We start from the raw sequence: 24034 nt of genomic DNA on the forward strand, positions 1-24034 counted from the left end.
TTGTTGCTTGTGTTCTTGTTTTCAAAGTGGCAGCGCAAAAGTGAGTCTCAAAGTTAAGTAAATTACTAAAATTTTTCATGAAAAATAAAGCTCATATTTCATAAAGATCGTTCCATAGAAAATTTGAAGAATTTAATTTTTCAACATATTGCTTTTTGAGTTAACGAAATTCTAAAACAAAATATTAAAATCAGCTTTTTCTAGAAACTGTGGAAAGGCTCCGACCCTTGCGTTAAATCCTTGGCATACTTTTTATTTGTTCTAAAATATCTAAGATGACCATTAGATTTGCAAATATAGACAGCTTGGTGTCGACTGTAGACTGTAGCAAATGTAGATATGTACCCAGCATATATGTGGGTTTGAGTAACGCTGAAACCCTTTTCGCGTAAAGCTCTACTTCGCAAGTTTCGAACAACAAACAACACTTGTCGAGTAAATGCGTAGCCATGCGCATGTGACGAATCTGTCTACGTAATTCTTGTTAAAAAACTCAACTACCAACTTCTTTTTCTCTTTTAAAACTTTGTAAAGTATTAGTGAATCGTTTTTGTAAAATTCATCCGTATTATAAAATAAAACTTTTGTATTCCAACGTGCGGAACGGTGGCAAATTACAAACGTGAACATTATTTAAATAAAGGAAAAACTCCTACGTAAGTGCGTGGGTATAATCCCCACATATATGTATTTTCAAGAACCTTCAGACATACCTAAATTTAGAGCACTTCCGCCTGATTGCATTTATGCCACTTGTTTGTGACAACACGTTGTTTTGATATTTCGAAAAGTAAATGAAAAAAGTTCTTAGCTTCGAATTGCGAACAACAACAAATATCACACTTCAAATTGCCAAGAAGAGCGCAGAAATAACTTTACAAAGCAGTTCGAATGATTTTTTACTATTTATGTTGTTGTTGCTTTTATTATTTATGTACATATGACACAAATTTCATTAGAAAAAACCATAGGTAAACAGGGTGATCCACAAAGAAATTTGCAAATACATATTCTTCCGTTTAAAGAAAAGGTAAAAAATTTCAAACAACATCTGGACATCATGTCAATCTTAATCTCGTTCTCCCTTAGAGGTGCGTGATTGTTTGTAGCTTAAACTCATGAATTTTCGTTAATTACTCGCATTGCTGCGGTTGTTCAGGGCGCCCTCAACACAGAGTTTAACGGTGCCAAGTTACAGCTCCGAGTTAGCCAGTTGGCATAATCGATCTATTTCTTAGCAGATTCTTCCTTTGAAACCAAAAGCTTTTTTAAAACAAAGTCTCCAATGCCGGCTGAAAAAAATCGTTTATCATTATCAAAGACCGAGTGAACCACAAAGGATTCCAAAGCCCCAAATAAACTATAAGCCCATTTCCTTCCATTCTTTCACTTATATGTATGCTTCTTCAGGAGTCCTAAGTTGCCACAACACGCGATTACAAAGACCCCTACGTGGACACCCTTCATGTCTCTTTTGTTCCTAAAGCGTATTACAGGAATTGTATCAACTGCAGTCCACCGCTTGTTGACCACCGTTTACGACAATACAACCACAACAACAATGCGACATCTAGCAGGGCAAATTGTAGCGATTTTCCTTTTAATATTAATAACTTGTTCTTCACTTTTAATGCCAACAACGCTGGCTTTTATTTCGCTTTTTATTTCAAATGCGCGATTTTTCAGTTTTCCTAATGCGCTTTTGAGTGTTTCTGCATGTGAATCTGTGGATCCGTGAATATGCTTTCAGCTGCGCATGCTCAGCAGTACTTAACGGTAAATGGGTCATGGTAGATTTGCTTCGAAATGTAGTCCAGCGATTCGGTTAAAGCAAACAAGTCAACGAACGAACAGCCAACCGAACCTACAGACAGACAAGACAATTTGCCAGCTTCAATAAAGGCAGTTACAACTCTATTTTACTTAGCCACGTTTGTATGTGCAAACACATGCGTTGTTGCTGTTTTTGTTTTCTTAATGGACAGCATTTACCATTTAATAATTGTGGATTTGGATCTGTTTGAAGCGTCTGTATGTAAATATGGAGCGAAGTGCACTTAATCGCCGAAATTTCAGTAACGCAAATACATTTAGAGTTGCCATATTTTTAATACATTTTCATAAATCTGAATCAGAATGCTTCGCATGATGAAACACGTTTGAAATTCGGGAAGTTTTTAGTAGTTTAGTTTCATTATTTTTTCCATTTTCAGGCAAATATACTTGGTCCCTATACACAGGCTCTAAAGGTACTTACGTAAGCTTTCTGTAAATCTGCTATTAGGGTATTGTAGTGATGAGAATTCTTTCAAAATAGTTAAAACACCATACATGTGTATACCATGTTAACATATGTCAGTTGGTACTTCTAATGCCATATTTAGATTATACTTCCCTAATTAATTTACATATTTGCTGAAGTTACAACTCTCAAATAAACTCAACAGATAAGAAATCTGGGCCAAACAAACATAATATCTTATATCTTGGGTTTTTATGTAAGAAATGAGTTTGTGTAATATTTATGTACGAGCACTTAATGTCCATGAGTAAAGAGTCTATTTTTCCTAAATTACAATCTTGTTGACAAAAGCTGTGACAATATTGGGAGTTTTTTCAGGTTTCAACTTTATTTATTTGCCATCTGCTGGCAGCTTTCAGTTTTTGATTATGCGTAAATAATAACTTAGGCTGAGATAAGCAAAATATTTTGAAAATATTCACTTCGTCATAAAACCTGTCGGTGTATATGAGAGAGACGATAAACAAAAGTATGAAACAAATATATATGTAAACCGCTGCAGTCACTATTTCGCCATATCCCCAATAGATCTCTTCAGTGGTATGCAAGTTTATTGACTCGTTCGCCTGAAGAACCCCATGTGAGCACTCAGCTGTGAAAAAATTGTTAGCGCAAGCAAAAAGTAGTGTCATTAATGACATCACATGACTGCATTCCATCGAAGTGGAACTGCCTGTCAGAATGAGCGGAAGCGATCGACAAATGAAAGCACAAAATGCATTCGTTTGCCAGAGCAATGACAGCAAGCGACGACGAAATTATTATGAAATAAATAAATCTACAGGTCGAAAAGTGGGATCTACCTAGAAACATTTAGTTTAAGTACCTTTCATCAACGCTCTTTAAAAATTTTCAAAGTAAGTTAGTTCTTTACTGGACCAATTTACCGTTATTCGGGTATAAAATAGCTAATAAACGCGCATTGTGATCGTCAACTATCACACATCAGTCAGATCAGCAATCAGTTCCTCAAACGCCAAATTGTTTGTCTGCACTGTCATCGAGCGCCGATTCAAGCACTTTTGCTGTAGAACAGCTCTCTCTGGTGCTAAATGCAGTTTGTTGTAATTCAAACGGCTGACTGACGGACAGAGCAATCGATCGAGTTCGTGTATGAAGCAGCTACGGTGCTGCTGTCGGTTGACTGGTACAAAGTCGCGCAAGCGCAAAGCTTTTCTCGCTCTGCAGCTCAAGCATGCAACCGAAATGCCCTCGCATTGTGGCAAGAATAAAGAACTAAGCACACAAAAGCAAAGAGAGAAGAAAAAAGAAAAGAAGCTGAAATTTCGACAATACGTCAATTTGAAATTCGCTTTGAGATAGTATTGCTATTGTAAATATTATCCTAAGATGATTGAGTGCAATAGAAAAGAAGAAGCTACGTCATTACCTATACACAGAGGCAGCAAATATATATTCAATATATAAATAGCTTCAGGTTTCACAAGCGTTAGCGTTCATTGTTGTTGCTGGTACTCGTTCTGCTGTCCAATCGATCACCTTCTCGTCTATTGACTTGATTGGATTGACAGCTCCACATATAAAGTAGCGAGAAAGACAGGCGCTGATTAAGCGCTTCGAAGCCGCCGCCGCCGCCGCTGACGCTGGGGGCTGTCAGTTCAGGTTCTCACGCCTTACCAAAAACGCAAATATTTGCATTTCGTTTCTATTCTTTACCTTTTGAATAGCAAATAGAATAAAAGACTCCAAATGAATACACACAAAATAGAAACAAAAAAAAATTCAAGCATTTCCAAATATTTATTGGGCATTCGTTAACCTATCCGTAGGGCCCACCTATCTGATAATGGCACACAATTTCGAAACGCCAAAATCGACATCATTTTCGGTTGTCTGCTGGTGAGAGGCACTCCGCGCTTAACCAGAAAGCTTTCTTGGGTTTGGCATAATGACCGAATAAGCCTGTTTACTGCTTATCGCTTGTGCACAACTTGATTCGAAATGAGGAAGAGAAGTTGAGACTATTTTATATACGTATATGTATATGTTTGTGTGTACATACATATATTTCTAGGTGTGCGCATTAGCTTGTAGAACTCGCTTATCAATTGGCGAAACCTGTTTGCACTCAAACTCGGCAACAACGCCGCAGTGCCGTAGTGAAATGGATTAGCAACGGTACTTGTCGCACCGCCTTGGCCTTTTGCCACACTCTAACGAGATATGGCAGCAGTTGTAACACTAAAGAGTGCTCATATTGACCGATCTTAAGAAGCCACAACCACCATAAAGCAAGAAATGGGCAAAAGGCGCTTTTTAATTGAAAAAGGCAAAATAGTCGCAAACTCGCTAGGAAAAAGTGTCGCTAACGAAAACGCACGCACACACACTCGCGCCGCATAGAAATGGGCTTTGCTGCAGAGACACAGTTCTTGGTAATACAGACATAAATAAATCGATTAAGACAAGTCGGTGCAACGAGGTGGCCAACCGAAGCATGCCAAGTAGAGCCAAGACCGCCATGCAAGCCTCGGCAGGCAGCGCAGACCGGGAAGCGGCTGTGAAGATGGTCGCTTGCATTTTCGCAAATAAAGTCAGGTGAAAAACTGTGGCACGCCGAGACAAGTTCTTTCACCAAGTAGCCAGATTTATGTTGTCCACACACACACAAACGCATATAAAGCGGTGGCAAAGCTGATATTTCAACATATACGCAAACACACATATGTATGTATATCGGCTTCCAAGCATCGTAACGCTGATCATGGAGCCGGGCTTGTAAAAAGTCGGTGCCACCGGGCGAGACTTGAAGACTCGCACTCGTCTAGCGACACGCGACAAGCCACACACATACCGTCTTCGCACAATTGCCCCTACATACATACACTTGCGTGCGAACTCATAAGTTGATGAGCAACTAACTGTACAATGTTGCACGCACCTATGCATGTGTAGATGTCACAAGTTTCACCATAGGCAGCAACTCATGCAACACGTCAACTCGAAGCGCTGACTTGCCAACTGCCGAGCCGTGGAAACATCGGATCAATTCAGATTTCTATTGACTTCGGTTGCAAAGCTGCGCAGCTAATAAATGCGCAAACAAAGAGTACGCGCAAATAGAATGTGCCACAACGAGGGTGTGTGGCAGGCATTTACATATTTAGTACGAACTTAGATACACATTGGTGCAAACACACACACACAGCGGCATGAATAAGTGGCGCGTCTGTGTGGCAGATGCCAGAATCGTGACTGGAACTGCGGTGAAAAACAGCACTTTTGTTGAAGCAGCAACGCGCACACTTCGCCGCACCAACATTAGCAGCAGTAGAGCCAACAACAACAACAACGTTTTAAGCGCAAACTATAAAAACAGCAATTACGGCATCATTTTCGAATTGATTTCGATGCCATTCACTGCAATACATACACACACACACACTCATCGATTAAAAATCATGCGCTGTTGCATGTGGCGGGGAGTTGGCGCATGCGCACAACGGTCAAAACAACGGTTCCCGTTGGAATCGCTGCAAGAGATCTACAAAAGCAACGCAAAACGAACGAGTGGCAAGAATGAAAGAAAAATAGGCTAGGCGCAGTGGAGCCAGTCGCTTCGACTAGCCGGCAACAATCGCCGATGGACTTGGCTTAGTTAGCAGGTTTCGCTATAATCGGCCGATTGACGGTGTAAGTGTGGTACTGGTGCGCCCGCCGCTGCCAAATGCAAATACTTGGTAACAACAACAACAAGAACAAAAACCAACAACTTAATAGCGCGTTACCCGTTTAAGCCGACAATCTTTCACCTGGATTGCATGAAAGCTCTCGCTCCGCCTTCTATCGTCCCCACTGTAAAATAGCATGGAAAGCTAAAAATATGAAATAAATGCAATTAAAGTGTTGAGAGTAATATTGCAAAACCACGAACCGCAGCGCATGTCGCCTATCATCTACTCTAAGAGTCCACGAACCCGCTCGTATTCGACCAAAACTTTATGAGCAGGATGCTTCTCACAAATACGTCAAAGATTGTGCATAAGCAACCTGTGTGGCAAGTGGCAGCTTGGAACGGTTTTGCCATGCAATCGCCAGGCGGCAGACTGTTGGCACATTCACCGAAACAAAGCGGTTGAATGGCAAACATTTGAATACACACGTTCTAGAAACTGGTCGCCGCCATTTGTGTTGGCTGCTGATGCCGCAATACTTGCAACGCGCATCGCCTGTTCTGCTGCAACGTATTTTTCCGAACCTATTTCGATTGTCTTTGTTTAGCTGCAAACTCGCTCAGCCACACTTGCCACATGTTGCATGTTTCAAGCGAATAAATGAATGAATGTTGTGCGCCGCCATCAATGCTTTCACGGCTCCCTGAATGGCTCAATTGCCCTTATTGTAACGGCTGCAGCTCCTTTCCCACATTCATTGTGCGCTGCGCATGCGCATGCGCGACTGACTGAGTGTTCTAGTATTGTTGTAATAGTACACCAAAATTATGGTGTGTTTTTTATTTTCTTGTTGTTTGGCGGTCTTTTGCGACTGTTTGTTTTTTTGTTGTTGTTGTTGAACTGGCATTTATTCTACGAACTTTTGCGATTGTGCGACTCGTTGTTGTTGTCTAGTTGCCTTTCGTTTGTCTGCAATGCAGCAAACAAGTTTCATTTCTCTTCCTTCTTATGATTGTGCAGCCGCGATAGCTGCCACAACAATAAGCACCGTTCGTCCATTTGGCGTGTTCTGCTGAAATGTTCTTGACTTTACCTTTCTTTCTTTGCCGCCATCAAGTCAAGTTTCTCATTTCTTCTTATTGCTAGCGTCTACTACGGTACTTGAGCCAATTACCCAATTAAGATTCTGCGATATCATCTTTTGTGTGGCAGCCCAGCAGCCATCGAAACTGCCACATACTGTCCCAGCGTTGTTGCTGTTATTGTTGTTCATATTTTCCTTGCTTGAGTTCAACTTTGAAGTCACACGCTGCCGAAAACGAGCCGTTCGGCACACAATACCGAGCGTTTCTTTTCTCCCACCGATTTCGCTATTTTGCATTGTAATGTTGCATTGTGTTGGCCCAAAGCTGATTTGTTCTCGATGATCAAGTGGCAAAGCCTCAAATTCTTAATTTGTTATTATTAATTTTCAGTTTATGCCCAATCTAACGGTACTATGGCCGCTACCAATGCACAAGTGTGCTGCCTTTCTAATTTCTAAGAGCTCCTTGTGCATTAAAGAAAACGATATCTTTGTTTTTCTAATATATTTTGAACACTCAAAAATGTTGCAAAATCATCGGTGCCACAGTTCGACTTGAATTGTTTGTTCAACAAACGACTTTCAAGGTCTATAGTTTGTAACTTGACGATTTGCTCGCATCACGTTTAATATTTCCAAGGTTTCTCCAAAGAGAAGCGTTAACTCTTTGCTCTTTGCTCGCTTATAAACAGCTTCTGAAGTGGAAATAATAAATAATTGATTTTCATGTTTACTTTCACAATCAAATTTCCGCTGTGCAATGCAACACTAAGTAACCCATTAACTTCACCCAACGATGTCCCAGTTTTTGTTATTTTTTTTTGTCATGACTGGTGGATGTCTCGCGCTTCATGTTAGACGTAAAGCGGTTCCTCGTTGCAAATCGTATTCATTGATAATATAATATACTTAGTTTTTTGTCTTATTCATAATTTTTCTAATTTCCTCTTTGTTTACTCTTTGTAGCTTCTTTAATACCTGTATTTAAGAAACGTGAAGATTTCTTGCATTATTAACAAAGTCATTTGTTCGCAAAGCTTAAGGCAGTCTATTGTCGTCTTACTTATCTTGACAACTTTCACTAAGCTTTCATTGAGAGCTTTTAGTATGGATTCTCCACAAATCATATTTTAGTAACTTCTCAGTCAAAATAAAATTACAAAAAGCAAATGAAAGCTTTTTAGGACAAAATCAATTTTAAAATGCCGAAATGTGAATACAAGTTAGTTAGTGCGAACAGATGAAACTTGACGACAAAGTACGACAAAAATAAAACTGAGTTGATAGAATTTTCAGTATTGTAAATTCAGTATTCAGTATGACCCTGCTTTTATTACTAAGGGTCCAATAATTTAAAGTGCAGTCCGTTCAGGCAAGCGACTTGCACTTTGCCATCGAATTGCCATGTATTCTGCTCCCTCTGCAGTTCGCAATAAGGAGATTCGTAGAAAAAATGCTGCGCATAGTTAAGTAGCAGAGGAATAGAGAATGACAACTCGGTGCAAGAAACCTTGTCGTGGCCAACGCCAACCCAATAAACTTTAAACTCGATACAGTTTCCAGTATAAAACGGGAATTCGTGCACTTCTTCAGTCTCCCACGTCATAATCACAATTCAACCTTTGTTTTTAATAATATAATTTTTCAATTTATGAAGACCACAGCATCAAATGTGGTTCTACGAAGATTGTATATGGAACTAACATCGGATAATAACGGATATCAACTGGGGCACTGCAAACTGCTCAAAGGTAGGAGAAATCGCCTTTCAACGCTTGTTGGGAACCTGCGTGCGTGCGTATTATGCAGCGCCAATATTGTCAGTTATATTGTTGTTGTTTTGGGGTAGCAGTGAGTGTGGGGCTCGTTATGCAGCCGTGCGCAGAGCACAGCCGAACAACGATTCGAATCTCTTGGGAAACTGCCAGAAACGCTAAATTTTCAGACTGTTATTTGCTGGTGCATTCGCTGCCTGGCGGTGAACGCTTGCCTTGCGCATGCGCAGCGGCAACGGCGGTGAGCAACTACCACAACAATTGGCATCTCGCTATGTTGTTTGCAAGAGTGCAACAATGGCGTGGAGGAGCCGCTACATGCAACATGCGCACAAAATATTTGGAATCGCTGTGACGACGATGGCGGCAACAAAGCATGTTGCATGTAAATGTAACAGCGCTTTTCAGATTTTCTTAACGATTTCATGAATTTTTCATTTTGCCTGAGCCACTTGCTTGTTGTTGGTATTGCAGGCGTATTTTCGTTTCTTTTTTTTGCACTTTTTGCTGTCTCAAAACAAAATTATTATGATTCTGCGCGCGGCGTGTGTGTTTAAGCAGCATAAAGCATAAGCGCTTTGTCATGCCTCTAATGTCATCATTTCGGTTTTTTCGGCAATCTTCGCAGACTCTCCTCTATTGTCTTTTCGCATAAGCCTATGCATGCTTACCGCTTTTCATGCATGTAAATGAGGCATATTGCGCTTGCGCTTGTCTAACTGTAAAGCGCTGTAGGAAAATTGGCACCTCTTACCCAAAACTTTTCGTCTGAGCCCAGAGATCACAAAACTGAATTTGTTTTACTGAAAAATCGAAACTTTTGTGAATAAATATCATTCGATAAGGAATATATCTAATGTATTTAAGGAGAAGCTTCAGAGAATTGATAAATTTCGGAAAATATTTCATTTCCAAAAAAATATTTTTTCCAAGAGGGTTGCTACCTCTGGTTGCGCGCCTGCTGGTGCATTAATGCTTTTAGTCATCAAACTCACATCAGGTATTTTTCTATGTACTCTATGTGTGTAGGTGCGCGCATGCGCAAGCTCATGTTTGACCCAAATCGGCGGCAGCGCTGCAAATGTTGTCACTTGCGATTATGCCAACTTCAGCAACGTAGCTGTTGCCGTTGCAGTCGTGTTGCACACACAAGTTGCTCGTGGGCTCAGCTGCGCGTTTGTTTGCAAATATTTACTGCGCTGCAATATGTATACATTGGCGCATGTCTATCTGTAGAAGCATTCAGCTATTCAAATTTTCAGGTGCACATAGCGCAAAGGCAGGCCGCAGGCATAAATAATGTGTCATTTCGGAGATGCTGGTTTTTTACGGTGTCTTCCCAGGCCCACAGGCTCCATGCTAGTCCAAACGAATTTCAGTTGGCGAAAGTGAAGTTGTCCAAATTCGTTTATTTTATCATGATTTCCATATTTTATTATCTTGTCATTCACTTGTGGCGCTCAGAACGCCGCGCGCACACAAAACGTTGCGAAATGCCTTTGAAAGAGTGCGCGCATGCGCAATTGCCTACGTCGTGTTTATCAGTCGCGAGCAATGCATAATCATCAGCGACGCTTCACAACGCATCGGCATTTACATACACACATACACATACTTACCGCTTGTGCTTAGCAGTCTGTGACACATTTATCATATTGCATGCCACATTTTATTTCGGTGACAGTTCACATTTGTGTGTGTGTGTGTATATTCATGGAAGTGGGCACCTGTGTATGAGTGTGCGCTTGTGCCAGCCCGCACCCGCCTGTTCGTGCGCATCCACCCAATGTGAACTAGGTTGAGTTGTTGAGTTGGCTGCTGTGCGACGCGCTGCTGATTCACACAATTTATGGTGACGGCGAATTTCTCTTTCCGATGCTGATAAGGCTAGGTGTTGGCAAATGTCATAAGCTGATCGCAGATAACCGAATTTTTTCGAAATACTCTTGTGTGTTGCTGCGCTATTCAGCAGGTTGGTTGAGAGACATAGCTGAAGCGCAGTCGCATGGCTAAAACGGTGAGGCAACTACCGCAATTAGCGGTAGTAAAACTAAAGTTACCCAAAACTTGCCAAATCTAGTAATTTTGAAATAATATTTGTCGTTTATGTGTAGTATTGCTTTCAATAAAGACGGGAGTGGCCTTTTATCATACTTGGAGAAGCGAGTTCTTGAAAAAGAGTTGTCGAGCTTTTAATTTCATTCTAATATTACCATCAATTTTATACCAGAACATTAATCGAAAACCCTTTTTGTTGCTTTCTACATAATATTAGTCATCCAGCAGCGACAACAACCAACCTCATTGAATTTAATAGCCGCGCGTGTTATGTTGCAATAAGGCTGTCGCGCTGCATAGGACTTCTATGCATATGAATGGTTTCGTGGAAAAGCCACTGGTTGTTTGCATTGTCTGCGCGACATGCCACATCCCCACCCACCGCTGCGTCGCAAGTTGTATGGCCGAAACTCACTGGCTCAGCCACTCATTGACGTACCAGCGCACACACACACCGTCAAGAAAGGAGCAAACAAGCTGAAATCGACACAAAGTTTCCACATAAAGCGTGCGGCGTGAGTTCACCGCCGAGGTTAAGCACATTGAACCGCTGCGTTCCGCGAGCGCTTAGCAGCCGCTGCTGTCCGATTGCCGAATGTGAGTGCGACTGCGCTCTCCTCAGGTCTTAATGATCGTCGCGCAATTTCCCAGGCTTTGCAGTGGTCAGGAAATGCTGGGAAAATGTTTGCTAAGAATGCAAACGCGAATGCCAGCTGAACCGCGAAACTGCAATGTAATACTAAGCACGCCGAAGGGTTAAGTTTGTTGTTGTTTCGCCACCGCTTTTATTTGCGTTGCACACGGCAAGCGATCAACAGAGCCATCCCTGTTAGGCGAGTAGTTGCCGCAATACACACTTAACTGACGTGCTGGCTGCTACGAACTTGCCACAAATGTCTTCTGCAACAACAAAAACAACAGTAAACTGGACAACGCATTTTACGATTGGTTCATGTTAAGTGCCGCGAGCGTTTGGTGATTGCGGTTTCTTTTCGTTTTTGCGCCTGGTCGACAGCTACTTGCCACATCGCGCTCCAACTGGAGCGGAAAGCACAACCAGCGCACTTCCTTTGCGTGTGGCAACAGTGATTTTCACGCGATTGCTACACTCCCAGACCCATCTGCAACGATGCCAGCGCCCGCGGCGAACTTGCAAACAGTCGCAATGATAGCCGCTCACTCCTTAAACTGCCGATGGGGTCTTTGTCAATCGTGAAATCAACAGTTGCCAACAGTTGGCCCGAAGTGTCTAGAAAGGGTGCGAAAAATGCAAAAAATTCAATTTATGTCCCATGCAACTAATTTGTGTAGATATTCTGCGAGTCGTAATTAAAAACACTAATGAAGTGGCGCATGTAACAAGATCACATTTCTCCCTCCCCACAAAGAATGTTTGGTTACAGTGACGTAATGTAATATTCGTTCGCATCAAAAGTTTGGAGCGTTCAGTTAGTGCCCTAATGATAGGTCTGCTCACTTATTTCACTGTTGATTCCTGTCGAAGTCACTATTATAGATCAGATTGTCGACTCCATCTTTGCATATAAAGCCGTGGTTCAGAAACACAGAGGAACAGGGCGAAATGGTTGGTTGGTTGGTTTAAAAGGGAGGCGCATGAGCGCTGGATCGTAGGAGGCCGCATATGGGCCATTATTAGGCCCGTTGCGCTCCCCGGTGGTAACCTATTTAAGACTATTCCAGCAGTTCCGTAGATTTGGTGAAAGATCTGATTTTTATTTACCCAAGCTGCCCAATGTCTCATTAAGTTGGAGAATTAAGAGCCGTGGAATATGTTCCTCCTCTTCCGGCTGGAGACTGGACATTCGCATAAATAATGTCTCATGTTGTTGTTGTAGAGACAGAAAGAATTCCTAAAGCAATTTGGAGGAATGGAGCTGATTTGACAATCCTTGGCCGTATAACAATCCGGGTTCGTTGCGGTTAAGTAGACCCGACTATAGCGGAAGCGGTCAACGTAACGTCTCATTGTCCTCTGCAGTCCGCCAAGTCCACTTACATAATTTCCATAAGGTGGGATCAGAAGGGTAGGCGCCCTGTTATTATGATCCCTAGAGTGTTACTAAGCTCCATTTTGCTCAGAAAGAGGAGCTTATTGATCTTTCCACCATCAACTTTGTGGTATATGGACATACCCGCTTGTTTTCCTTTAGGATCCATTGCTTCAAACAACCTTTATAGAAGCTGAAAAGTCTAGCTATTCTCTACTTGCATAACCTAACACATTGGGTCTTGATATTGGCGCTACGAATGGCCTTAATTGTCGGTTGGCCGTCCATTAGGATGTTTGTGAACTTGCTGGTTAGAGCAGAAGTCCACTTGACACATTCTGTTTGGTTCACAATTTCGGCCTGAAAAACTGAATTAAAGTAATTTAGCTTGAAGCTGTCTTCTGTGTACAGATTACAACAGAAGAATCCCACTCCTATTCCTGTTTCATTCTTTGATCCGTCAGAGAATATGTATGTTTCGCATTTGGACTGTCTATCACTGAATCACTGATCCAATCTTCTCTTCTGGGGAACGAAAGCAATGTGTTTAGTTACTCGTGTATCCGTCGCATTGACAACTTAATCCGAGTACATTAACAGGGTCGAGTATGGTACCATGCCCATAGTGAGACCTAACCTGGCTCCAATAGTCTAAAAATCATGATCCGCCTGCCCGTGAGCTACCTCACTTGTATGTGTATTGGACAAATGTCGAGGATAACCTCCAGAACCTTTGGTGAAGTAGTTAATAGAGCGAAAGAAGTTCATTTAAAAGACAAGCCGAATGATTATGGCTCATGAATAGCGGTGAGCCTTCAAGCTTCATGCTACTCGAATCATATCGACAAGCGTTCTTGAATAACTAAAGTCTGGTTGAAACCACAATTTTCATAACCGAGCGAAAATACTATGCAGCAATGCTGTGAGCGCTTCTTAGAGAGAGAGCAGGCGCTTGGGCTTAACCCAACAAGTCAAATTGCGTTTGGTGCAATTATAGTGAATATCAATTAAATTTCGATACCGCCAGATTTTCTCACATATTTTTTATTACAATCGTTCGTGTTTATTTGCCCCTTTGCCGCTTTGCGTTGTCGTCTCAACGCTCGCCACTTGACAGTAACCTACTTAGCTTATGCAAACAGAGCGTTATGTAAGCACTTATGCGCCTGCGCGGTGTCATTTCGAAAATTTCGTTGATGGCAAGCATTATTTTGTAGTTACTCCACTTACGGTTGGCCGATTTTCGCATAATCTCCGGAAAACTCCCACGCCGCTGACATTCGCGATTCACTCGCCAACGATTTGTTGGCTGGCACCGCGGCAAACGACAATGCAATGCCGTCGAAAGTAGAGACTCGGAGACATGGCGGCAATGTGAAGTGCTTTACAATAATAAAAATGTTGTAACTTTAATGTTGCCACATTAATTGTTTCGCGCTTTGAAAACGGCATTTTTGAAATTTTAAACGCGCAACTAACAACTTTTTCCAGCCGCAAAACGAGCAAATAAAATTAGCGAATGCCGATTTCGCACACAGGTTAAAAATAGCAAAGACAACAGAAAAGCAAACTAGGGGGGGAAAGAGAGTGAAAAAGGCACTTGCGCTCGCCTTTGTTGCGCCGAGTTGAACGGCACTCAAAAATTCACACCGCTGCATAAACACGCACACATGCATGCATACATACAGACACATGCATATATTGTGAAAAGAGCCAATGCAGCAACAACAACAACGCGCTTAAATAACGGTGCAACGTGGCGAATGCTTTTGACATTGCGCCAATTGGGTTCAACGCTGCGAATGCAATGCGCGCAACATAGCCGGCGCAATGGCAACAACAACAAGTACAAAACAATAACACTGCTTTCAGAGAAAATGCAACGGAAAGGTCACAGCATTAAGCGGCGATGCCAAGTGATGTGGCAACAAGTGGTTAATTCGAATTCCACAAACATTTGCAACAGTAACAGCAACAATTAACGATAAATCAAAACAAAATTACAAAGACGAGGCATGTGCCTGGGTATGTATTTGCATGAGCGTGTGACTTTGATCAGCGTATGAAGGTGCTAATGCAAACGCCGCCCCGCCGCCGCCGCCAGCAAGCCCGTCAGCCTGTGGCGCGCAATGCTTGAGCCGTGTGGGCGGCTGCGCAGCATCCTCTTCACTTGAGCGTGCAGCACACAGCCCGAGGCACCTGTGATGATGTCACAATGCCACAGTCAATGCTATTAATTCCGTTACGAGTGCTGCCATTGACACGAGCAAAAGCGAGACGTGCGCATAAAATCGGAAAATATAAAGTTATTAAACGAAAAGTTTGATTGTTAACTGCCGTTGACTGTATGTGTGCGCGTATGCGTGCATGGACATTTGGCTGCGCATTGAAAGAGGTGAGCACTTGTAACCACGGTTGAAGATTCGATACTCGAAAATGTAGTGTTAGTGCTTAAGCAGTTACACTCACACTGTGCCGTTACAAAGGCCAAAAGCCCCCAGCATAAAGCCTATTCAAGCCTATTCAAGCCTATTTCATTAACAAACCGCAATGAAAAGCGAAAGTTACTCGCACACCTGCCTGCTACCCGCCGACGTGCAAAGCCTTTTATTTCGTTGCCTACATTGCGGGTTGTCTTCTTCTTTTTTGAGATGCCAAAACCACTTGTCTCTGCCGTTCGGCGCCGCTTCGGTGACTCGCATCTGCATATCTTTGCTACAGCACGACTTCGAGTCCGCAAAATAATAGCAAATAAATTAAATTACAATCAATGCCGAAGAATGGCGAATGCCTGAAGATGCGCCTACAAGCGATCGCGTGCGATCGGTCAGACGCCGAATACAAGTTTCAAATTTTCTGCATTATAGTTTTAGTTAAATTTCATTACATCAGTTATTCGCTCGTCACTTTTTGATTTTAATTGCCTAACTGTTTATATGTATACAAAGTTTTAAAATTGCAAGTTACTGATTGAAGAAATTTTTTTGTTTCAGATCCTACGCAAAGTCGCAGTGATCGTGTACACCGCCTTGGACTACAACCTGACAGTGGATGAACAGTGTCAAATGTCACATGAGCTGGAGGAACTGATCGCTTTCATGACAGCAGAAGGTACAGCATAAATTTAATCCTTAGACTTTTAAGCATAGGCTCGAAGATTAGCTCTTATTCACAACTTTTAAGCCCATTACGTCAGTCACATATTGTTTTCTGCAAGCGTCCCACAGTACTTTGAAAAATAGCTGAACAAACGCCAGCTTAAAATACATAAATAAATTTGAAATTATTGACAACACGTGCTCAGCTGCCCACCAGAGGCGAGTGACGAATCCAACCAGTCAGCACCGCTCGGTTCATTCGCTCATTTATTTGCTCATATATATATTTCTATATATTTTTTCCATTTTTTTGGTTTATTTTTTCACGAAATCAGCGCAAAATGCGAATCGGTGAACAACAATGTTTTTTACGCCGTCTTTTTAGCTCTCGTTTGTTCTCATTTTCGTGTTCGTTGTTTTTGGCGTTGCTGTTGTTGTTGTTGGTGCATTAATTCAGTTGTTACACTTTTTTGCCTTATGTTTCGATTTTTGTTTTGAATGCGCATATTGCTGTTGTAAATTTTGGTTTTGCGGGCAACCGCAAGCGTCATGTCACCATCTGTCCGTTATCTGCGACTCGCGATCTGCGGTCTGTAGTTGGCGATCGCCGATCGGCGGTTCGTAATTCAGTCTCACTTCGAACCGAATATCATTTCCTGTCTGTCCGTGTGTTTGTTGTGTTGGTGTTGTAGTTCGCGGCGCTGCATCAGCCGTTGTCCGACGACGATTTAAGTGTGGGTCTGATTTTTCAAGGACGCGTGTGACTGGTGCCCTGCTTCGTGAACTTCGCTTTGATCGACGCCAAGTGGCACAAAGCGCTCAGCATTGAGGCAGCGTGGTAGAAGTGGAGAAATAGGTTTGCATTGCAAAATACACAGGCTTTGCCTTACTAGCCGACTTTGTCTTTGTCGTCGCGAATGAATAACACATTTTGCATTTGGATCTCCATATTTAAATATTTCATTTTTATAGCAACCACAACTCGAATTATACTGTTATGTTTTACTGTTTAAGAATTCAAATAAATTAAAATTTCTCTGGTTTTCAGAAAACGATGATGACTGCATCGATGAGGGCATTGATGAGGGCCACCAACGTTGGGATGATGAGGGCGATGATGAGAAGTGGAATGAAACCAAAGAATTTGATTTTGTGCTTGAGGTAAGTTTGGAAAAATACTGCAAAACTTCAGCAAACAAAATTAGTTTGTAAGCTCAATCTTACTTTGTATGAGAACAATATTCCACAAGAAAGTATTGGCTGGACTCGTAGGACCACTAATGTGTTAATACGTAATAAACAATGATCAATCCCAGAGCGCTCTAAGATTATGATGTAAAGCTCTGTTACGAGCTGCAATAATCTAAATCAGTTCGCCTAGTTATGAGTGACCACTCCTCTGCTTAACCACTAAGGTCTGTCATCGACGCTTCAATCTTTTCGGTTTGTTCCCACACTTTCTGGCACAAAATTGCTTGTATTCAATTACAAACTGCATTTAACGAGCATAATTGCCGGACCGTTATAATATTTTAATGCCATTGTTATCGTTGCAATCGCTAGTCGCTGCGGCTTTGCTGCAATGCCTGCTGTCGGCTCCAGATCGAGTGTCCATTGAAGTGGATTAAGGTGTGCCCGCTGGTTTGCTTTAATTTGCTTACTTCTTATTTCGTAATTTGTGTTTATTTCGCTTCGTACTTCACTTTGACAAATGCACAGTTACGGATTGACAATCAGATTACGGCATTTAGGGCCACTAGACCAATTATCTGACAACGCATTGTTTGTGTTGCAACACATTCGTTTCATAACTCTGAAAATTGATGGGAAATAAAGCGCACTCAACACTTTTGGAAATATAAATATTTGCGAAGCTTTTGTAGTCATGCGACAAATGGAGATCTTTAGGAAAGTTTAAAAACTAGACGAAAGCAACTGCCAATAGCTGGCAAGTAAATATTGTTTGCTGCGGCTCGGAATTTGGAATCAAACCCAGATCTTGTTCTATCAATTACACGCGCCACTTGTTGGACTCTCACAGGCATTAATATAAATTTCTCCACAAAAGTGAGAATTACGAGGTTACGTGCTGCAAGCCTACGAATTGTAAGCTTCTCCTACCACCCATCTAGTTTAAGCGCCAACTCGCTGTATAATGCATTTAGATTCCTACTTATACACGCACGGACTCACATATACTTATTGCGTAGTTCCCCACAAACGTCCACGTGCATTGTGGGGGCCTCTGGCAACAATGGGCTAATAAAATACGTCAGCTGTCAGTGCGTTATAAACAAATGGCCAATATTCTAATGCCCGACAATGTGGCAGGCAGTCGATTGGTTGGGCCTCTCATGCAGACAGCTCAAGCTGAGCAATATTGGCGGCGTCTGGGCGCAGTGGCGATTGGCTATTGTTGCTACTTTTGCTATTGCTTTGCTTCTGCACTTGCCGCACCGCAATAAGTCTAGTACACGGCGAGCCAAATCGTTCAACATGTGCACTATAACATGTGGCACATGCATTCATACGCTAACAGTTATAGAAAACGTGCAACATGCCACAAAAGGCGGTTAGAAATGACCACCAACGTACTCGTGCATCCAAATGAACACATTCTACTTATACACGCGCATGTGCGTGAATGTGTGAGTCGCTATCGCACTCGTCGATTGCGGCAGCAAAGTTATGCAAAAACGCTGGTAGCTATGCAACGCTTTGCCATGTTTATTGTTGCTGGAATTTATGGCAACACACACACATATACACGCACGTGCATTCTTAGCGTACAATATTTATGTGGCGAAGTGCCAACAAATGAAAGACAAAGGTGAAAGGTGCTCCTGGCAAAAACTGGAAAAGCAGCTGTGCTTTTTTCAACAGAAGACTTCTGTCAAATAAATATTGGCACACTTCTCGCCTCGTTATTTTCTGGTCAGACCAGTTTTCCACATTATTTGTGGATTACAAATGAATAATAAAAGTCGCAATGTTTCTTTCTACATTCGTTTGTATGTGTAAGTGACTGTAGAAGTCAAGTGTCAGGTGCCAAAAACATTTGTTCGTGAACGGAAAGTGCGGAAAGTCTGAAATCGCAAAGACAAACCGACCAAATAAACTTGGCCATCCGCCTAACATTGAGTTCCGTAGAGTAAGGTGCATCAATATGTAGAGTAGGTTTGTAAATACATTTCATAGTTTTTCAGATATTCACATTTAACACACACTCGCACATTTCGCCCCGGAAAATATGTATCAAATACAATATATATCATATATGTATATGTATATTCCAACCAGCTTTTATTGAAATAAATAGAATGAAGTCAACTGGGAGCTTATTTGTAGCTAAATATGTATGTACATATGAACATATATGTGGCTATATACCAAATCTTTGCTCGTAAATAGCAAACTGAGTGAGCCAACAGCAGTGCTGTTTAATTTTTCTAGCAATTTAACGGTAATAAATATTTCAAATAGCCAATGCTTCTAATAACTCGCCATATTAATAACCAGTTCAGACATAATCCGCTTGTACAACACAATATTTGCGGCCGCACAACTGGCTGAGCGAGCTGCTGGCAAGCGCTTATGCTCGAGCGAGTCTACACAAATACACACACTTATGTACTATATGCAAGCGTATTAAGGTGCACTTGGGTGTTTGTGCGCTTGTGGTACGTATATAGCGGATATAACAAAACAGCAACATTGCATCCCAGATATCAAATCACCATAAACAAGGTTGCATAACCCACTCGCTGGCATTAGCTGCCGCCCCGCTGCATGCCGCCGTCGCCGCCGCCGCACGCGCAGCTTGGCACCTTCACCGCAAACGATAATAACAATTTCCACATTCAAATGAATATTAAGAATTGTTATTGTTGCTGTTCCGCTGTGTGGCAAGTGCGACAAATGGCTGCTAAGCGGCGATGGACGAGCATAAATATACCATTGCCAACGAAGAAATCAGGCGCGAGGTAAGCGCTGCTGTGGCATTGAAGCGTGTGATATTCACATTAGAATGTGATCAAAGGCTGTCGAAGACCGGAGGTGATCGATGGAAAACGAAGACGAAAGAAAGAAACAGGCACAAAACGTACAAAGCGAAATGTTTGAAAGGCAGGGAAAGAAAAAATAAAAAAAAAACATTTGTGGAAAATAATGCGCAGCAAACACACGTCGGCAGCGCAGCGGTCAGGCGTAACACCAGCGGTGACTCAATCGCGGCGGCAGCCGATATGACAAAACAAATATGAAAACTGTAACAATTTTCTTTAATGAATTTTCACACGTAGTTGGCATTTTGCATTGCCTTTTTCACGCTTTGCTGTTAATTGTGCAGTTGCTGCGCGTTTTGCGGCTTTTTCAGCTATCAGGTAACAGCGAGGCGTGAAAATTTTCCAACTATGCAACAGCTTTATTCGTGCATAAGCGCATGCACATGCATGCTCTAACACTAAGCAATCATTGTTGTTGTTGTAAGTTTATCTATCGCACAATCCGCCGACAATGTAAACAAGTATTCGGCACTTGACAGTCAACGGCGTCGCTCAAGTGCGGCAATTCCAGTCCATATCTGTATTTACATACTCCAATACATACTCTTATGTATGTATGTACCTATATGTTACATATATAATTATATATTTTTTATATACATTTTTCAATGCGAATAATTTAACTTGTTAGCGCTCCACTTCAAACTTTACAAATCGATTGTTCTCAAATGTCTAGTAATTCACTTTAGCCTTTTTATTTACGCTAAATTGTTGTGTCCATTTTATTACAGGCCTGTAAAAATCACGTTAAGCCCACTGTACCTGAGGAGCATTACAAGGCGGTCTGTCGTGCGCTGGTTACGGAAACAATCGAGCTGCGGATATTCCTGCAGCAGGTCTTGAACGATGGTGAGTGCAAACAAGTCATGATTTCATTGTCGCACAAAATGCTTAATAATCTATGGTCACACAAATTTGATAACATGGAAAGTTACATACAAAAACTTAGATTATACTTAGAAATTTATATTATTAGTTATACATATATATTTCTGTGTCGTCTTGTCTTTTCAAAGGTGCCGACAATCTTCATTTAGAAGCCGGTTCACAAACATCAAAACAGGAACTGGCCAAACTGGGCTTCAACGATTGGGTAAGTCTTAAGTATGCATGCTAGACAAAGAACGCTTGCTGGAAGAAATCTAACTGTCGTTTAGTAAGCATAATCGTTTCCATTTGAAATTATAAAAAATTAAGAAATTCATAGTAGATTGAAACCCATTGGAAACGAAAAATAAAATAACAAATATTAAGGAAAAAATAATTAGAAATGGTCTAATTGTCCATATACTTTTCCAGTTTGTAAAAATATTCAAAGCATAGGTCTAAATTTAAAATAAAACTAGATCTTCTTAGGATATATTGAGAGGTCGAAAAAGTCTTTTCGTATTTCTAAACAAACTTCAACTTATTGTTTTTTATATTTATAGTAATAAATAAATAAAAAAAATGTGTAACATTTTGGTCGACCACTTTTTGGCATATTTCCGCCAGAAACATTATCAGTGCAAAAGTTTCATCTGTGTAAATCGAAATTTCGAAATTTCCAGAACGGAAGCGAGCGAACCATTTTTCTGCCACACAAAATGATACATACAGCATAGTCTCCGTAAACTTCACAAATTTCATTGGTGACTTGCGTGTCATTCTTCCCTCTTTTATACAAAAATTTCAAAAGACAGCGAATTTCTTCATTATTTTCACTCATTTTTGAACAGCTGTAACTTTTTTTCAACTTCCCCGAAATTAATTTTTTTTTGGTGAAGCTCAAGATCTCACCTTTCCAACACTATATGGTATGACACAATGTGACTGGTAGCACTGGAGATATACGACTGCAACGGCATCTATTGACAAAATACGAAAAGACTTTTTCGACTGCTCAATATGTATGTAAGAGAAGTTTTTAATTCGAAATATCAGTCAAAAACTTTCAATCGAAAGTAGACACACCCTTCGCTGCTACGAATTCTGCGCACCTATTTGTACTTTTGTTTCAAAGAGCTAATATTAAACACAGCACGCTATTTAGGGCTAATTCACTGTGATTATGCCCTTTAATTGAATTAGCTGAACCCAACAAAGCTGAATTGGCCAACACGCATACCGGACTGTGTGTGTGTGAGTGTAGATTCATTACAAGCTATATGATGGACTATGGGTAATGAACACCACTTGTGTTGGAGTTGTTTAGCTCTGTTGCATAACCAATCAAAGCGCAGATATAGATATGTGATAAACACATATAAACAATGTTATCTCAACAGTCCTCAACTGAGCCGCGTTGTGCGGTGCGTAAGGTGTCACAATGATTAATTGCCACGGTTCTCACAAAAAGCAAAACGAGAGTGGTTAAATAGAGAGCACTTACACATCGATATATTATATTAGAAGCAATTGCCGCACCTCGATACATTTTGATATTCGACCAAAAGGGCAGGTATTACAATAATTAATTCAGTTTGAGCCATTATGTCCGCTCTAATTGAAATGAAAACATGGAAAACAAGATTGTTTTCAAAACAATTTAAAAGTTAGCTACGCAATGCTTTCATTTTACCGAACAAATAAGTAAATGCATTGCATTGCCGCTAAGCTTTGTGTGGCAACGTTGCCAGACTTTTCCAAATAACATGTTATACACATGTTTTATGTACTTACTTATGCACAAATGGAGCCAGGTGTGTGTGCACGACCCTTCACACGACAATTATGTGCTCGCTTTAATGCCGGCTTTAATGATCCTCGCTTATTTTTTGTGACGGTCATAACGCGGTGGTTAAACGCCTGAAAACTCATTTCGTTATATAATGTGTGTAAGCGCTTTCTTTTCAAATCATTTGTTGGCAATTCGTTTTGGTTAACAACTGCAAGTGACAACTCATTAGATTATAAATACGATAAACGAATTTGTAGACTCCCTCGCGAAGACTTACGCAAGCAGTTATGTCTACATCTATTTTCGTTCACAATCTTATTGTCCCCAAAAAAGAGCGCAAAAACTTTGAGATCAAAGAAATGATCGATGTGGAGTAACGGAAGTTGTAATCAAGAAACTACTTTCTAACACAACCAAGAGCACAAATATACATTCATGCATATATGTATGTATATACATATGTAGTATGTGTACATACATGTGTCTTTACATGAAAATATGTAAAAACATGTTTATACATTTTTATGTAACTCGTTTACTATCACTATTATTTTGGACCAAGTATTATTATTTTCTTGATTGTTTTTAATGTTGAAATAACATTTTCATTCAATTATTTAATGGTAAATGCGCAGAAAACCTTCACTCATGCTAATTGCACAGTATTATTCGATCATAATAAAAACGGTTTACACTAGTATAAAGCTCACTTGAAGGCCATTTATTATTCCCACTTTACTCTTCAAATTACCATCGGAACACTGGTGAGCGCCCATCAAGTTCATGAAAATGTGTTAGCAGCCTTGCTTATCAGCATAAGAAGTCTTTAGTAAAAACCATTAATAAATAAAATTTGTTGCATTCAGTAGTAGTACCCTCAGTTAGTTATGTACACTAACTTCTTCTAACAATTTGTTAAAATTGTAGTACTTCTATGAACTTATTTGTGCAAAGTCCAAATTGCCCTTTTCGCCTCCATTTCGCAATAAATTCAGCGATAACTTCTTCGATTGCTACTTTACGGTTCATAATTCATATCTCATTTACTGTTTATCACTTTATGATTTCCTTCAATTGACGCTCTATTTTCAGTCGCATTTATCAGTGTCTTTTCGCGTCATGTGCTTCAGATATAGATATATTGAAGCACATAAAAAAGAGAATAAATAAAATCAGAAATTTAAATGAAGCAAATGCCGTTCTCCTACACGAACTCGCTTCGGGCTCTTATCAAGCGCCAAAAATCTGGGTAAATAGTCGCAGCAATTTATAGTTAAACGGCCTTGCCAATGTCATTTGCTGCGGCATAATGATTGTAAATGTATTTATGTGTTTATACTTCCAACTTCA

General features: G+C 40.8%; 1 protein-coding gene across 5 annotated transcripts in view; it reads left to right on the forward strand.

Moving 5' to 3' along the window:
- The window catches only part of LOC126753925 (protein spire), an 83643-nt gene that overhangs the window by 34570 nt on the left and 25039 nt on the right, over positions 1-24034 (forward strand). For all 5 annotated transcript variants that reach the window (XM_050465696.1, XM_050465700.1, XM_050465699.1 and 2 more), the window contains exons 4-7: positions 15857-15974; positions 17010-17122; positions 20757-20874; positions 21042-21118. In XM_050465696.1, the coding sequence (XP_050321653.1) occupies positions 15857-15974; positions 17010-17122; positions 20757-20874; positions 21042-21118 (426 nt within the window). The remainder of the gene's footprint in view (positions 1-15856; positions 15975-17009; positions 17123-20756; positions 20875-21041; positions 21119-24034) is intronic.

Source organism: Bactrocera neohumeralis, chromosome 3 (genome assembly GCF_024586455.1).
Source record: "Bactrocera neohumeralis isolate Rockhampton chromosome 3, APGP_CSIRO_Bneo_wtdbg2-racon-allhic-juicebox.fasta_v2, whole genome shotgun sequence".
In the NCBI taxonomy this organism is placed as follows: domain Eukaryota; kingdom Metazoa; phylum Arthropoda; class Insecta; order Diptera; family Tephritidae; genus Bactrocera; species Bactrocera neohumeralis.